Consider the following 18,974-nt stretch of genomic DNA (forward strand, 5'->3'; position numbering starts at 1 on the left):
ATCTCTCAGTTTAGCACGTACGATATCAAAAAAACAAAAACAAATAAAAGACAGTATTTGCTTAGGAGCACTATTCATAAGCACCATGTTCCTCCTTGTACAGCTAAATCTGTTTCCTTCTCAGTGTATCTCAAACAGAGCGCTACTGGGATTTGGGACAGATCAATTCCTAACTTCACACCGTGGAACTCTAGTATGCCCGGCCCTTAACTTCTAAAAGCCAGTAGGCATTCAGTGTCTTGAACACTAGGACAACCAAAAACTTCCACACATTTCCAAAAGTCCCCCTGTTAGGAAGGAGACAGTACCACCCCTACTGAGAACTGTCTCTTGACCTGGAAAAGTTTTAGTCCCTCCCCTCTATCAATCTGCTTTCCTTCAGTTCTTTTAAACCTAGATGAAAGTCTACCTCTGTTCCGGACTTCCTCTACCATCCTACATCATCCTATGAACTCAAGTGACTCCTAATATGTGTAATAAGTTAAAATTTACTGGGTTATTTGTACAATTTACTTTTCATATTATTTATAGTTTAATACATCTTCTTTTTGTAAAGGTGTTTCACACTGAGTGTCTCATCCTCACATTGACCATTAAATCAAGATCCTTGAGGGCAAGAATGATAGTGAATAAAAGCTATGCAAATCCTAATTTAATACAATGTCATACAATATGAGCACTCACTTATGGCTTACTTGACTCATTCAATTCTTCAGTCAACATATATTGAATACCTAATATTTTCAAAGTACTGTTTAGATGACTGACAGAGTAAGTCAGTAAAACAAGTCCCTTGCCTTCAAAGGAACTTTTAAATGGGAGGAGATACATGTGCACACAAAGGTGTAAATGAGAATATAGTGCTTTCATAGTTTTTCCAAGGTGCTCAACACAGCTATCTGAAAGATATGCATCCTCTTATTCCATTCCTACTAGCAGAGCAGTAAGTTAAGAAGAATTTTCATTGATAGGATCTTCGTTTATGACGAGAGTAAACCTGCCACCTGATGGTACATCTGCTTTGATTATATCCATATCTTTGATCATCGAAAGTCCACACTCCTTTCAAAAACATGAAAGCCAGGTATCAACTTAAGCTCCCTGCACAGACCCCATGTCCTGTTCATCATGGTTTCCCCACAACCTAGCACAGTGTCTAACACATGGTGGACATTCAGAAGAATGTGTAAATAAATAAATGAGGTTCAATAACCAGAAATTATTAGGCATTCAGTTGCTGACTCAATCATAGACAACCCAAGTTCTCCTTTTTTCCCCTAAATCTCTATTTTGGACATTTATAAATTAAGTCTCCCTAAAAAGAGTACACCAAAGATAACTGCTTTTAAAAATTATAGGTGCCAAAATGATCCCGAGAAAGAACAAAGTTGAAGGACTCACATTACAAAGCTACAGTAATCAAGACAGTGTAATACTGCCTAAGAACAGACGTACAGACCAATGAAGTACAACTGAGAGTCCAGAAATAAACCCTTGCAGTTACAATCAACTGAGTTTTAAAAAGGGTGCCAAGAAAAGCAATGTTAGAAAGAATAGCCTTTTCAACAAATGGTGCTGGGACAACTGGATATCCCATGTCAAAGAATAAAGGTGGAACTCTATTTTATACCATATACAAAATTAACTCAAGATAGATCACAGACCTAAAATCATAAAACTCTTAGAAGAAAACAAAGGATTAAATCTTCATGACCTTTGGTTAGGCGATGGTTTCTTCAATATGACTACAAAGACACAAATGACGAAAAATAGATAAGTGGACTTCATCAAAATTTAAAACTTTTGTGCTTCAAAGGACACCATCAGTTCTGGGGATCTAATGGTATACAGAGTGATTATAGTTAACAATACTGAATGATATACTTGAAAGTTGCTAAGAGAGTAGATTGTAAATGTTCTCACCACAAAAAATAAATGGTAATTATGTGACATGATGCAGGTGTTAGTTAAAGCTTTGGTGGTAATCTCTTTGCAACATATAAGTGTATCAAACCAACAAGTTGTACACATTAAACTTACACAATGTTAATGCCAATTATGTCTCAATAAAGCTGGGGAGGAAAAGACACCATCAAGAAAGTGAGAAGACAACTAACAGAATGGGAGAAACTATTTGCAAATTCTTTGTCCAATAAGGGACTTGTAGTCAGAATATAAAAGGACTCTTAGAAAGACAACCCAAATTTTTAAGTGGGCAAAAGTTGCGAACAGGAAGTTCCCCAAACAGGATATACAAATGGCCAATAAACACATAAAAAGATACTCAACACTGTTGGTCATTAGGAAAATGCAAATCAAAACCACAATGAGGTAACACTTCACACCCACTAGGATGGCTATAATCAAAAAGTCAGACAATAACAAGTGATAACAAGGTGGAGAGACTGGAATCTCATACATTGCTGTTGGGACTATAAAACGGCGCAGGCACTTTGGAAATAGTTTGGAAGTCCCTCAAAATGTTAAAAAAGTTACCATGTGACCCAGCAATTCCACACTAGGTATAACCAAGAAAGCTGGAGACATATATCCACACAAAGCCTTGTACACAAATGTTCATAGCAGAATTATTTCATAACAGACAAAAAGTTGAAATAATCCAAATGTCCATCAATTGATAAGTGGATAAGCAAAGTATTGTATATCTATAACTGAATATTATTTGGCAATAAAAGGAATGAAGTGCTGATACAACAAAGATGAATTTTAAAAACATCATGCTAAGTGAAAAAAGCCAGAGACAATAGGCCACAAATTATATGATTCCATTTATATGAGATATTCAGAAGGGGCAAATCCATGGAGAAAGAAAGCAGATTAGTAGTTCCAGGGACTAAAGGGAGTGACTGCCAGTGGGAACTGGGCTTTACCTTTGGTGATGAAAATGTTCTGGAATTAGTGACGATGGACTCACGACTCTATGATTTTGCTTAAAACCACAAAACACTAAAAACCACTAAAAACACTTTGAAAGGGTGAGATTTATGGTCTGTGAATTATAGGTCAATAAACCTGTTACTTAAAAATAATAATAATAGGCAATGTTGGCTGGCTATTTTCATACAAATTTTTACAGGGGAGACACATGCAGCTTAGACCATAACAAAAAGAACAGGGCTCCTTCCGAAATCCCCAAGTGCCTTGCTTGTTCTGGAGTCTATACATTTACTTCAATACCATTCTCTACAGATTTTAACAATGATGATGATAAACGTGATCATAACCACTAGATACTGAGCAACCGATCAGGCATGGTTTCAGGATGGAGGGGAGGAGTAAGAGAAAGTGGTAAAGAGAAGGAGATGATAAAACACAGATAATAGGTATAAAAGTCAAACTTTCAACCCAGGTCTGTTGGACTCCAAAGCCCCTGTTCCTCCCACTTTATGAAATTCTCTAATAACCATTCCATATTATTCCTTTACAGTAAATTTCAAGATTGTCTGAGGAAGGAATTATAGGATGAAGAAAGTCATCAAAAACACCCAAAAGCATCACTAACAAAGATTTGTCACTCCCAGAGACTATCCCATGTATAAATTATATTCGAGTTCAACAATGCAGAAAACTTTTTGTAAGGAAAAAAAAAAGTACATTCCTACAAGCAAGTATTGTCAAAAACTTTAACAGCAAAGACAGATATAACAGGTACACAGAGATGTGCCAGAGGAAACGGACTTCCTCCTTCACCTGCTTAGCAAAGTAGTCCTCCTTTCTTCCCCATCTCTCACCCGAGGCTATCTGGAACTCTCCAGCACTCAGACATGCACCGCCTCTCTGAAAGTGGACTATACTTAACGACAAAGGTTTGCTTTCGTTTTTAATTTTACCACGTATGTATCTGTCCCTTCAAAATGCATGTACTTTGCATGTTTTTGAATTTTATAGAAATGAATCCTATTGTATAGCAATTTCCTTTTTTCTCATATTATGAGATTTATCTCCACTTATGCATGTCACTGTATTTCACTAATTTTGACTACTGCTTAATATTCTATTTTATGACTATGTCACAATTTATTTACCCCTCTTGTTTTCCTGTTAATAGATATTTAAATTGTTTCGAGTTATACTCACAAACCACTGCTGCCTGTGAACATTCTTTTAGAGTTGAGGTATCACTTTCCACCATAGACTGACAAAAATGAAAATGAAAATATGACAAATTGGTAGGAAGAAGAGTAAATAGGTATCTTCACATCTAATAGTAGGAAATAAGCATATTCGGACTACTGTTTTGGAAAGCAATTTGACAATAATTATTAAAATATTAAATACTCATACCTTCTTGTAATTTCATATCTCTGATCTCTTTATCTACTCTAGAGACTCACCTGAACTTGTGCTCAAAGAAGCATGTGCAAAGATTTTTCGATGCTGTTTGCAACACTGAAAAACTAAAAAGCACCTCAATAATAGGGAAATAGTGTTATCACCTATTGTTGATATTGTTGACTATTCAACATCCTCTGTTAAACTGCAAGTGTTTTAAAAGGTAAAATCTCAATGAACTATCTCAAGTCATATTAAATGACAGCAAAGCAGTCGATATGCTATTCCTTTAAATCACAATACAAAAAGAGGTATTTCTACATGCATATAAAAAAGTAAATAAATGCATAGGGAAGATCCAGAAGGATATACAACAAACTTCTAACAGTGGTTCCTTCTAGGGAGAAGAATAAGATCTGTGGAAGGTCCAGAGGGCATGCTGTATCTGAATTATTTGAATTTACAAAATGTAAAATTCATGTATTACTTAGAGCATAAAAAAGAACCAAAGAAGTCACTACTACCAGTGTTTTATAATGTACAAAACACCTTCACATAATCTTATTTAGTTCTCACGATGCAGAAAATAGGTTTTATAACCCTCATTTTACAGATGACAAAGCTGAATTTCAGAAAGATTAAATGATTTTCTCAAGGCCAAATAGCTAATGATAGTGGCTGAGCTGCCTTCAGACTTAGGTCTTTTAACTCTATACCCAGTACTTCTGTTACTTCATGACAACTAGTACAAACCAGTACCAGTCCTGGTAGAGATTACTATGATTGTCTAAAAACATGCAGATCTGAGTTTTTAATCAGTGTAAAAATAATAACTGAAAGTTATTATTTTTAAAAATTTTTATTTCATATTGGAATATAGTTGATTAACAATGTTGTATTAGTTTCAGGTGTACAGCAAAGTGATTCAGTTATACATAAGTAACTGAAATTTAAAGCAGACATGGAATTACAAGGCAAGCTAATGGAACAGATGGGACAGCAATCAGATGTGTTAAACTCCAAAGAGGAAAGGCAGCTACACTGCTATAAGCAAGAGTTATTGACCTAGTAAGACTGAAAGACTTAGAAACTGACTGCCAAGGCACAGAAGCTGCTCAAAAATAAAAAGAATATATAAGAAATAAAATACCAACCATAAGAATTTTACTACAGAGATAGCAATGAAACCTGTTTAGAAGCTTCTGGTAAGTGAATGTGTGAAAGAGTAACAGACGGATCCTTAAGTAACTGGCAAATACAGCAACTGTGATGGATCATGCACATACAACAGAAACTGAAGGAAGTGAAGAAAAATATTACCTGACATTTGTATTCTTCACTAGCTGCTTAGAAGCTCCCATTGCACCTGTGTTTGAAAAATCCATTTAAGCAGAAGAATCTTCATTCATTCAGTAAAAGTGGATTGAACAACTGCTCTATGACAAGTACAGTGCTGGTATCCCTGCCCTTGAGGAGCTGTGAATCGTAATAATTATAAAATAATGTGATTGATACCATAACTAACATCTATAAGAAGAACGACAGGACTCCAGAAGATCTTTTGGAAAAGTGTGTATGGGATTTGGGGGTGGGGGGGAGAGGTGAGTGGGTAATAGCCTCTAACCTCTTATTGGAGGACAAGACCTCCACACTGTGATGGACTGATGCATGCTGAAAAGACAAAATGGATTTTAAAGCCACTTTTCTAAATGCATTCTGAAAACCATCAACATCATTTCTAAATGATTATTTAGATATACATAACGGGCCGATATATTTGCCCATTCCAAATGAAAATTACCCAGAATACTGCACCTGGGAGGTACAATAGAAAAGAACTGCTTCCTTAAGTATTTAATAAATACAGTTAAAAGAGAGGTACTAAGAGGACTTAACAACACTGAAAATCAAAAAAGCCCTGCTTTCGGTACAGAAATATAGCAGTGATATAACATACTAGCAGGACTTCCTGGGCGGCACAGCGGTTAAGAATCCGCCTGCCATTGCAGGGGACACAGGTTCGATCCCTGGTCCGGGAAGATCCCACATGCCGCGGAGCAACTAAGCCCATGAGCCACAACGACTAAGCCTGCACTCTACAGCCCGCGAACCACAACTACTGAGTCCGCGTGCCACAACTACTGAAGCCCGAGTGCCTAGAGCCCGTGCTCCACAACAAGAGAAGCCCGCACACAGCAATGAAGAGTAGCTCCCACTCACTGCAACGAAAGGACCGCGTGCAGCAACGAAGACCCAACACAGCCAAAAATAAAATTAATTAATTAATTTTAAAAAATAACATACTAGCTATAAATCCTAAGCAATATCAATAAAACACTAACTCAGGAGCCTAGGGAAGACACCACTCTGCCATCTCCCTTGGTTTCACCTACTTAACAGGTCATGTGTTCAGCGTCCAGAGATTTATTACAAGAGTATTTCTTACTGGCTTCCATCAATGATGAGGGTTGTCTAGGAGCAGGTGCAGAAAACTGGAAATGCACAAGGAAGTTACACCAAGCAATTAGAAAAAAAAAAATTAACCCACCCTGTTGTTTTTCTTTTGTGTCTAACAAAATCAAACCCATTTCACAAAATGGAAGGGGAAGAAAAATACTGAGAATGGAACGAAATAAATTCTTGCCACCATGCAATTTAGGGAGAGGAAAGTAAAAGGAAGCACAGGAAAGTAAGAATGAAGCTGTCCTCTAACAAACAAAGCTTGGGCAATGGTACAAGCCCAAATTTTTCACTGACTTACTGCCAACTGAAAATTAATTTCACATTACCTTACATTTAGCAATGGAGGGAAAGACTGTTTAGACCATAATGGCTAGGGGGAAAAAAAAAAAAAGCAAAAGCAAATTCCCAGGGTATTTCATTACCTTGTTTTGCAGCCCAAGTTACTGTTTTTCAAGTAGTAAGCCTACTTTTGAACAGGGACATGGAAAGGAACACCACAGGAACTGAAGATGTACCTAAGTTCCCATGCTATTACGTACAAAAACAAATCCTAGCAACAAGTAGGGTCAGGAAGAGAGACTGCTTAGCAACTACAGGACATCATTCCGCGTCCAAACCATACAGGGTTCAAGGTACCCAAAGATAAGAGGGCTTACAAGGGATATGAATCTGGTAGTATCTAACAACACAGGCCCAACAGAAGGTACAATGGGTAACTGGGAGACTAAACTTTCACATTACAATAGAATAAAATAAAACACAGGGTAATTCGCCCCACCTCCCCATCAAGAAAACTGACAGACAGTAGCTCTTTGTTACACTCACCACTTCCACCCCAAATACCCCAACTTTTTTCTAAGAGACAGCTCATTTTGGGGGTGCTTCATCTCAGCCCTAAGGATAGTTGCTGTTATAAATTAACTTTATACTAATGATATATTATCATCCATCAATCATATTATTACATTATTTTATATCTATTGTATTACATCTGCTATTCCTTAGAGTTCTCTTTACTTCTTAAAAGCCAATCCCTTATTAATTCAATCTGCTGTTATAGTAAACAATTCTTTATGTTAAATTCCTTGTCTAAATTACTTATAGTCTCTTTGTCCTGATTGGACCCAGATTGGTACAGATGAACTGAAACAAAATGCTAATAGCCACTTATTTCACACAGGACAGTCATTATGCTTCATGTTTTCTATACATTATCACTTTGTATTCTCACTAAAACTCTGTAATATATCTCTCAATATTAAAGAAAACTGAGGCTCAGAAAATGATGCAATTTGTCTACAATAATGCAAATCAAGGTTGGTCTGATACTCAAGTCCCTGCTGGTTCCCTACTATAGCATTTATTTTTCTTCACAGAACCTAGCAACACTTTTTAAAGAACTAAACATCTATGTACCGGAAAAGAATGAACAAAGCAGTCCTGGCTGCTATACTTAGAAAGGGCAGTTTGCTGGTTGGCCTTGACTGGTGCCTGGGAACTTAGATATCAGGAGGGTTCTGTTCCCAGAACTGGTAAGAGTGGCTCACTGTGCCTAAACTGTGCAAACAGTACGGTTTATGCCGAACACTGCTTTCCTCCTGGGAGTCTAGAATTTGAGCATGTGCGAGGCAGAGGGTGCCTATGTGAACAACCCTTCCCAGCCGTGCCCCAAAAAGAAAAATTTCAGCGCTAAGTCTAATTAGCTTCCCTGGTAGACAACACTGCCACCACTGGCTGAAGGAAGTAAGCACATCCGGTGTGACTCAACTGCAAGAGAACTCTCGGAAGCTGGAGCCTGATTTCTTCTGGACTTCACCCCATGCAATTTTTCCCTTGGTGATTTTGCTTTGTATCCTTTCACTGTTATAAATCATAGCCATCAGTATGTCTATACAATGAATTCTGTAAATCCTAGCAAATCATTGGAGCTGGGGTAGTCTTGGGGATGCCCCCCCAATACAGCTTATGACATGCCAAGTATTTTATTAAATACAGAGGATACAAAGATGAATAGGGCCTTTGCCCTCAAGGAATTTTACAGTCTATTTAAATTTCCCTCCTTTCACTTCTCTGATCTTCACTTCTTAGTCTGTTTGCCACTTAAAATAGATTAGATACATCTCCCTAAGCTAAATTTCATTCTTGGCGCTGAAATGATGCTAAATATTTAATAAGTCCATCAGGCAAAATCTGAGATACAAAGCTCTAATAAACTTGAAGGCCACACATATTTTCTCTTTACTTTCCCCATCATATTGTGTTCCTCATTAAAAAGAAATTGACCAACTCTTGTACACTGCTGGTAGGAATATAAAATGGTGCAGCAACTAAAGAAAATAGTCTGGCGGTTCCTCAAAAAGTTAAATATCGAACTACCGCACGGCCCAGCAATTCCACTGCTAGGTATATTCCCCAAGGAATTAAAAACAAGTACTCATATAAGTACTTGTACACACTATGCAAAATAGCTGAGATGTGGAAATAACACAAATGTCCATCAATGAACGAATAAATAAATAACTGTATACACATACAAAGGAACATTATTCAGCTTTAAAAAGGAACAAAGTGCTGATACATGCTACAACATAAATGAACCTTGAAAACATGATGGTAAATGAAAAAAGCCAGACACAAAAGGTCTCATATTGTATAATCCCATTTATATGAAATACCAAGAATAGGTAAATTCATAGAGGCAGAAAGCAGATGGAAGGAAGGGGAAATGGAGGATGACTGCTTAATGGAGGTTGACTGCTTAATAGGTATGGGGTGATAAACATTTTTGGAACTAGATAGGGGTGGTGTCTGCACAATACTATGAATGTACTAAATACCACCAAATTGTTCACTTCTAAAAGACTAATTATATGTTATGTGAATTTCATCTCAATAAAAACATTTTTTGAAAAGCAATGCAGTATACAATATGGTGATAATGATGTTATTTGAATGGGTACTTGTAGCTTGACATAAAATCATTAGTGACTACAACAGATACGGATTCAAAAAAGTGCCACATCTCGATATATACCCTGGAAAACTATTTGAAGACTCAGTGGTTCTAAGCAATGATACAGATACTGATGCCGTAGAGTATGTATAAATTTTCTTCCCAAAACCATAGAAAATAAAATGTTTCTAAATTATTATATAAGACTTTGAATAGGCATGTATGCATAAATAAAATCAGTATTTTAAAGACATTTGCCTATTTCATCAACATCCCTAAAAATTTATATATTTAGGTTGGCCTGTCCTTTCAATGGAAAAACAACTTAAAGCCTTATATACAGAGTTTCCTCATATTCAGGCATTTATAGCACATATACGTAACTTTTTTTTTTTTAAGTCTAAAAGGATATATCCCAAAATGTTTAGTAATTATGTCTTGGTGTTGAGTTTGGGTTTATAGAGTGACATACATTTTTTTTTCTTTTGCCTATCTGTATTTTCTAATTTTTCAACAACGAATATGTATTGTTTTCAATTAACCATCAAAAATTAGGAATAATAACAGTACCTTCTCAAGGATGCTGTGAAGATTAAATGAGATAATACACATAAAGCCCTTAAAACTGTATTCAGGATATTATAAGTACGAGGTAATAGGGGTATTATTATGTTTCTGTTTTTGTAAATATTTTGCAGGACACATATCTTTCATTACCTCTGGCAAAAGCATTCACCTTAATCCAGGCCTGGGTCATCTGAGTCAAGCCTAAATAACTGAATAATAGCTTCTTAGCTGGTCCAGCAGTCTCCATCCACCTCTTACCAATTTTCTTACCAGGCCAGGGTAATTCATCAAACACCACTCATATCACTCGCATGCTAATGGCCCTCCATTACGTACATGATCAAGTTCCAAACACTCTAAATCTGGCCTCACCTGGTCATTCCATTTTTCCCCCCATTTATTTATTCCTTCAACAAATATTTACTGAAGGACATTCATGTGTCTGGCACTATGGCAGAAATAGAAAGACAAATAAGTTACTGATTCTTTTCTTAAGGAACTCATAGTCTAGTAAGAGAGACAGGAATGTAAACAAGCACAACATGAATCATGCAATAAAATGTAAATATAAGGTCCAGAGGGAACAAGTGTACAAAGTTGATAATGGAGTGAGAAAGGCATGAAGAAATTACAAACACGGGAAGTCATGGGAGGCAAGATCTGGATGGGGTTTGAAGGATGACTGCAAATAGCTAATTTCCAGATCTAAACTTTACTCAATTTACTTCACACCTTAGGGTGTTCTCCCACGTCAACTCAACTTTAGTAAAATCTAGCAAAGTGCTACCTGCCTTCACAATGCAATTCCTGTAACTCTGGCTCAGTGTATTTTCAAACTGAGTCAAGACCCATTCACGACTGATTTAATTTAAGAGATCTCAACCATTATTAAAAAATAAAAATAATGAGAGCAGCAGCTCTCAAACTTTCGGGTCTTAGAACCCCTTTACCCTCTTAAAAATTACTGGAGATCCCAAAGAACTTTTGTTTATGGGAGTTAATAAGGATTAGTATTTGCCTATTAGAAACTGAAACTGCATAATTTTTAAAATATTTGTTAATTCACTTTAAAATACCAATAATAAACCATTATGCTAACATAAAACATTTTATGAAAATTAACTATATTTTATAAAACAAAAAATTTAGTGAGAACAGTGCCATTGTCTTACATTTTGCTTTTGCAAATATCTTTCACCTCCCACTTAACAGAAGATGGCTAAGATATCTGCTTCTGCATTCAACCTGTTGTGATATGTTATTTTGGTGAAAGTATATGAAGAAAATCTGGCCTTCCACAGATATGTATTTGGAAAAAGTAGGAGTACTTTAACAGTCTTTTCACATATCTATGGATATTCTTCCTTAATATTATACCAAAACTTGAAAAGTAACAGTTCCTTAAAAGTTAGTTGCAGTGTGACATCTGAAACCATATCAATGAATTTTTTTCATAAAACCCATTGGCCTGTCCCGCATTTTGAATGAATTTTCACCTATCATGATTATGTAACATCTTGCATTGTTTGTTTATAAAATACTGGTTCACTAAGTTATAAAGATCTTCTCAATATTGATACATTTCATTATATAATATCAATGAAACTGACTTTTTTCACCCCTCCTTTAAGTGCAAGGGTGTGGTGGTGAAAAAAATAATGACTACCAGTACAGTTTGGTGCCGGTGCCTTGATTCACTCTAGGACGACCCATCATTGCTTACACAACACCAGTGCAAATGTCAACGTAGTAGGAAAGGCAAAAAACATCTTAACGTTACGAAAAGAGTTTTGACCTTGAAGACCCCCCTAAAAGGTTCTTGGGTACCTTTGTGGGTGGGGGAAGTGAGGTCCATAGACCACACTTTAAGAATCACTATACTGGACTACAATAGAATTTTTAAACAGAAAGAATCAAGTACCTCACGTTTAGTAAGGGTAAAAATTATTCCATGAAACGTGTTTTGGTCACATATATACAGATAAACATCTAATTATACACTAGGTTGTCACGTAAAATGGATCTCTTATCATGGGTCATAGTCAAAATCCCATGGTCAAACAACCCTTATATTGTGATATTCAGTTGAAACTGCTGTTTCACTGAACTGCAGACTTAAAAAAAAAAAAAAGATACCTCTTTATTAGCCTCAGAGTATAAAGGAAATATATCCCAAAAGGATAATTCTACAACATTCCAAAAATCCCTCTGAGATAGGCTAACATGTTAACCCTTTAGCCATAAAGGTCAATATAGACAAAATAAATTTTACTTTAACTGGCATATATTTGCTATTTCAATTTAGCTTTTAAAACAGTCTCATCACTCACATTGCTATTCAACATGATTTCAAACGAGCTCTGTTGCTATCAGCTGAGTGACTTAGGGCAAGTTACTCAACCTCTCTGATCTATTATGCCTATACCTTGCAGAGATGTTAAGATTACGCATAATATATACAAAGCACCTAGGAGTGTACCCACCCTATAGAGGAAAGCTATTATTATTATTATTACGGGCCCAGCCGCTCCGCGGCATGCGGGATCCTCCCAGACCGGGGCGCGAACCCGGTTCCCCTGCATCGGCAGGCGGACGCGCAACCACTGCGCCACCAGGGAAGCCCCGGAAAGCTATTATTATAACAATTTTTATTATACGCTTTGAGTTCACAATCCTGCCTTATCCCTCAGTCCCCTAAGATTCGTATGGCTGAGTGACAATGGGCCTTTCTATCTCCTACTCCTGCTGTTGCTTCCAATGCCCTACTTGCTACGATTGCCAATCCTCTGACCTAAACTCTCTGCCATCTACTTCTGGTGTCCCCAGAGCAAGTCCCTGAACTTCCCCTTATCATATTAATTCCCTGGTCAGAAAAAAGATAATGCTCATTACAATTCAAGGATCTTCTGATAAATACCATGTTAATTCTTGCTTGCAACTAGTCTAAAAGACTTTAAATGAAATCATATGAATTCATGGTGGGTTTTTTTTTTTAAACAGCAATTTTTTAAAAATACAAATTAATTTTCTAAAACATATGGTCAACTTACTAAGAATTCATGAAAGGGTTGCCTCTATCAGATCTCATCACACCTTAACTCCTATACCAGCTCCATTATTCAACTCCTATAGTTCTTCCAGCCCTCTTAGGTAGTCTCCATTAAGTAAAAGGCACTTAACAGAAAAAAGTGGCAAAGAAAACTATACGTACGGTTTTCTGTTGTACAATGAGATGCTCAAGATAGCTGAAAGAAGGGCAAGAGGCAAGGAAACTACCCAGAGAGGATGGTGTTGGGTCTCGACTGGTGGCCCTTTCTGAGGGAACAGAATGACTACACAGATATCACTGAAAGGGGGAAGGGGGCAGGGGAGGGGGGAGGCACTAATGTGTGCAGACACTGCAATGTGCTAGATACTTTATGCACATTATTGCATGGTCTAGGTATTATTTCCATTACCAGGTGAGGACACTGAGACCCAGAGAGGTTGAATGACTAGATCAAGGTCAAACAACTAGTAAGTGGTAGAGGCAGAGGCACGATTATAACTCTCTTCTTTCCGTTAAATGGTCCACAGTGACTTAGTCCAGAAAAGCACTTATCCCTAGGCTAAGCAACAGGGAAGGGAAGTGCAGGCTCATCTACACACTGGCTTAGCCTGACTGTTTCTCTCCTACCAATGGGAATAACTGAGAGATAATCCATCTTTAACCTGTAGTTATCACCCAATTACTCCCACTGGTAGAAGAAAAGCAGTGTTCCTTAAACTTTAACATGCATACAGGTCACTGCAGGGTATCTTGTTAAAAATGCAGATTCTGATTCATTGGGTCTGGGGTGGCACCTGAGATTCTGCATTTCTAATAAGATTTCAGGAAATGATGACACTTCTAGCGCTTTGGCCATACTCAAGACAGATCACACACAGCGGTTCCCAAACCTGGCTGTTCATCATAATCATCTGGGAATCACTTAAAAATTATAGATTCCTGGGCTTCCCTGGTGGCGCAGTGGTTGAGAGTCCGCCTGCTGATGCAGGGGACAAGGGTTCGTGCCCCGGTCCGGGAAGATCCCACATGCCGCAGAGCGGTTAAGCCCGTGAGCCATGGCCGCTGAGCCTGCGCGTCCGGAGCCTGCGCTCCGCAACGGGAGAGGCCACAGCGGTGAGAGGCCCGCGTACCGCAAAAAAAAAAAAAAAAAAAAAATTATAGATTCCTAGGCCCCTCCCTCCTGGACATTCAGGGTGTCTGAAACCTTCTACCTCATAATTCTGTAATTCAAAGAAATGTATAATTAATTATTAATGACAATAGCCAAAGGAAACACTGATTGAGAATATACCAAATGTCTAAGTGTTTTCTGTATTAGTTTACTCTCCCTCAGCACCACACTGTAAGGTTAGTACTTATAGCACTATCATCCCCATTTAAGACATGAGGAAACCAATGCACCAAGAGACTGCTACTTGTCCAAGGTCAGTCACTGAGCAGCAGAACAGGGGTGCACACTTGAATCAATCTGGCTCCTCAGTCTGTGCTCTCAGACACACCACAAAATGCTGCTTCGATCACCCAATGGTAATGTCACTGATTTTAACAGACACAGTTGAACAAATAAGTCCAAATGGGTCACCTCAGAAGATTGTGCCCTGAGAAGGCTATGCTCTTATTCCTCAGATGCTGCCATCATTCATGCAGCCACTGCTAAACTACATAATCTAGGAGCTCTTGATCTGAAAATGAAAATGCCTTCAGAACCTAAACCTATGACTTTAAAAATCTTTAACTGGGACAAAAGCTCATCATTTGAACATAGATTTGATTTTTTTGACAACCCCGAATCAGGAAAAGCCAATTCAAAGAAATCCAGTGTCTGATCAAGCTAGGTATTCTTTTTAAATAAAAAATGTGATGTTAGATATTAAAAATGTTTTCCTCATCACTCATCTCTGAAGCTGATTCCAAAGGAGAGTTCTTTATGTTTTGCGCAGTGGCTGTATCACCAGAGTCAAAGTGACTATTTTGAAGGACAATACTCATCTGGATGCACAGACTCTGTTATATTTGTTTTTAAAAATATTAGCCCCTCACTCATTCCAAAAGAAACACATTTGCCCTTCACTATCAGTACGGACACGCACGCGTATGTTCAGAACAACTGTCCTGAAGCATGCAGTTCTCCTTTCTGCTGCAAAAGCAATGGCTTTGATTTTCTTCCAGATTTTTTAAAAATAAAAAGTGCTTTATTTATACACACCCATCCGTATAAAAATAAATATAATAATCAAGCATTAATAAAGCATTTAATTGCATGAAGCACCATAAAAGGCATCCTACAAAGGCAACTATATATCCAAAATAGGTGCACAAATACCCTCACGTACAGAGGATAAAGGCACACACAAATACTACAGGGAATATAACTCTAAAAAGGTATTATATTTCTACATCTAGATTAGCTCCTTTGTTAAATGAATGTATCCTTTTCAACAAAGAAAATATTCTGCAAATTCAGAATGATTTACAGATTTTTAAAAAGCAGGCATTAACGCAGATCAGCACGATTCCACACAACCAACCTCTGTGCTTGAACTGGACTCCCCACACCTTACTGAAGCCACAATTCCCCTGCACAAACTCCCATCCACCACCCCCCACGCACATCCAACTCCCCACCAACCTCACAGGGGTTCCTGGGCTGGTCCATGGAATCTGATGACATCACTCTCTCTTCCTTCCTGGAATTCTAAACCCTGCTGCTCTCCCCTTGCACACAGCTACCATCTCTATGGCAACCTCACCTCCTCCTGCTTCCCTATTGGCTTCATGGAGCAGGATACACAAAAAGGTTTTCCGTTCTCCCCTTACCACCCGCCCCCCAAAAAATGATGCTTTCAACAGGAACCTGAGCTAAATATAGCTACTTGGGATTCAGAGTCCTATGACTAAGAAAACAGAGAAACGTCCTCCTTCCTACATTCCACCCTCCTCTCAACCCCACCCCAAAGTGGCTGCTTCACCTCCTTCTCTCTGGCCCCCAACCCAAAGCAGTACCTGCTGAGCATTAAAAACATCTGACTGTCCCACATACAAGGCTGGCACACAGAAAACTCTCACACCCTCCTCTCCTCCCAATAAGAAAAAAAAAAAAAAAAAGAACAAAAATAAAAGTATGCACTGGTCAAAAAACCAGTTAGGACATGTTATGGGCTGAGCATCGGTCTTCTGCTGTTTCTGTCCATCCCAAGCCGAGGATTGGAAACTTCATGCCTAAAGGCAGAATTCCTAAGTCTCCAACCACTCAGAAGACCTGATTCCCTCGCTATTTGCTTGATATTATTTCCCCCAGCAGAGGAAAAAAACGAGGAGGAAAAGGGGAGAGAAATGAAGTTGAAAGACTGCACATTTCAGTGACCAAACATGCTAAGCATAGAACCACAAATCCTGGGTCGAATTTTCCATCCCAGAGACTGACCTGCTATGTAAACTGGAGCAAGTTCTGACATCCCTCATCTCAAAAGCAGCTCCCACACAGGGATGTTATAAGAATTACTGACAAAATTAATGTAAAGTAGTTTAAGTCCCCGGGCCAAAGGGACTGAATATAGAGTAAGTTGACATCATTAGTAGTGAAATTCCTGTGGATTTTAACAGAAATCAATAATCCACAGAGGAAGAACATGAACTTCTAGAAAATTCTCTCTCCATACTCATTAGATACGGCACAATGTATGCATACTTTCTTGAACCACAGATAGTTCCCCCAAAGGTGTCTACTTCTCGTAAAATCCAGCTAATTTTTGACTAGTTCTCAATTTTGGAGCTGGCCCTACCTTTTCTTTGCTTAGTCCTAACTCTAATTTTGAAACTGCTACTCATTCTCCCTAAATGACTCAATATGGACCAGGGCTTCATTTTCCAGCTTGGCTGCCCATTTCTAGGGAAATAATTTTTTGTCAGAGACATATTTGATAGCTGAACACTGAATCAACCCAGTGGCTAGTCATATATGACTCTAAAGGACAAAGCATCAATTGTAACCAAGTAGGAAAGGCTCCAAGCAGGTCAGAGCCTTACAGTATGAAAGGGGGTGGATTAAAATAAGACACACCCAGGAAAACTGTATTTTGGGTTTGCAGGGCAGAGATTCAGCTCCAGGGCACCAACTCACCAGTGAAAAAATAGACATGAAAGGAAAATAATTTCATACAATAAATAGTCATTTGCCCCAAACAGAATGTAAACAATCTGGAACATTCAGCAGAGTCAAAATGCCCCACTAGTTAACATACAGGCATCCAGAACTGCTATAGAACACAGCAAAGGATGCAGTATTTGCTAATAAACAACTGAAACTCACATGGCAGGGGGGGGCAGTCAGGGGGAGGAGGAACACAGCATGATTAGCCCATCTCTGAGATTTGTACTTCCTTATTTCACTCCATGTGGACTCATAACAAGCCACTCCTTGTGTGAAAGCTTTACTGTGCACACCACTGATCAGACGGTTCCACAGGCTAACTATGATGAACACTCTTCTAAAAGTTCTCCTCAATGTTCTCAAACAAACAGAAGGTCAGTCACCTTATTCCACAATGGGAAGACTGAAGCACAGTTTCCAAGATTGCCCATCCAATCAATTATGGAGCTTGACTTACATTAGTTATCATTATGACATCTATCAAGAATGGTCTGGACTAAGTGGACTACTGCAAATAAAGCTCTATTTATCTACTCCTTTCATTCAAACACGCATTAAGTGTACTTACTATGTGCCAGGGGTTTTATATGGGTTGTCATTAATTCTCAAAAATAAAACCAAAAAACTGCAACGTGCATATATTCTTACCTCTCTTTGCAAACAGAGAAACAACAGTTCCAGAGATGTCAATATGACCACGGTTATATAATTTGTTATTTAATTTTTTTAAAAGCTAAGATTCTAACCCAGATGTGTTTGGACTCCAAAGCCTGTGTTTTTTCTGCTTGGCCTTTCATTTACAGACAGTTGGGATTGGAAAGAAACAGTCAGAAATCACTTTGTATCTGTGATTTCTTATGTCATCAATAAAATACAGGTTGCGGGACTTCCCTGGTGGTCCAGTGGTCAAGAATCCGCCTTCCAACGCAGGGGATGTGGGTTCGATCCCTGGTCGGGGAACTAAGATCCCACGTGCCCCAGGGCTACTAAGCCCGCGTGCAGCAACTACTGGGCCCACGTGCTCTGGAGCCTGCACGCCACAACTAGAGAGCCCACGTGCCGCAACGAAGAGCCCATGCAGCCAAAAAAAATTAAAAAATAAATAAAATAAAATACAGATTGCTTGACATAAAGGTCAAAGTCATACTTTTTAGGTATACTAACAGTCTTAAACGCTGAGCAGGCACTCAATACTTATTAATTTATTATCCTAATCCTATTAGTCTAAACTTCTGGACAAATGGCAATGATTCTACTCAGATCTTTTAAAATTAAAATTGGCTTGAGAAATTACATGCTGAAGTGAAATGATAAAACTTCAGATAACATATTCTGGAATTAAATTTTATAATATTTGAGATGAACAAAATTATCACTGTCAAAATGCCTACACTGGGCTTCCCTGGTGGCACAGTGGTTGCGAGTCCGCCTGCCGATGCAGGGGACACGGGTTCGTGCCCCGGTCCGGGAAGATCCCACATGCCGTGGAGCGGATAGGC

General features: G+C 38.2%; 1 protein-coding gene and 1 long non-coding RNA gene across 10 annotated transcripts in view; one reads left to right on the forward strand and one right to left on the reverse strand.

Moving 5' to 3' along the window:
• LOC114486437 (uncharacterized) overlaps positions 1-5,869 on the forward strand; it is a 31,592-nt gene extending 25,723 nt beyond the window's left edge. The window contains exons 3-5 of one of the 2 annotated variants that reach the window (XR_003680151.1): positions 3,449-3,827; positions 4,348-4,516; positions 5,196-5,869. This is a non-coding gene — a long non-coding RNA (uncharacterized lncRNA). Of the gene's footprint in view, positions 1-3,448; positions 4,090-4,347; positions 4,517-5,195 lie in introns of those variants that run through there. The other variant, XR_008617583.1, reaches the window with a different exon arrangement.
• Positions 1-16,016, reverse strand: part of RBFOX2 (RNA binding fox-1 homolog 2) — a 205,621-nt gene extending 189,605 nt beyond the window's left edge. For 7 of the 8 annotated variants that reach the window (XM_055085295.1, XM_028490598.2, XM_055085294.1 and 4 more), the window contains exon 1: positions 15,955-15,985. In XM_055085295.1, coding sequence (XP_054941270.1) covers positions 15,955-15,981 — 27 coding nt within the window. In that variant the 5' untranslated portion in view covers positions 15,982-15,985. Of the gene's footprint in view, positions 1-15,954 lie in introns of all 8 variants that reach the window. The other variant, XM_007101889.4, reaches the window with a different exon arrangement.
• Between the last annotated feature and the right edge of the window lie 2,958 nt (positions 16,017-18,974).

Source organism: Physeter macrocephalus, chromosome 6 (genome assembly GCF_002837175.3).
Source record: "Physeter macrocephalus isolate SW-GA chromosome 6, ASM283717v5, whole genome shotgun sequence".
Lineage (NCBI taxonomy): Eukaryota > Metazoa > Chordata > Mammalia > Artiodactyla > Physeteridae > Physeter > Physeter macrocephalus.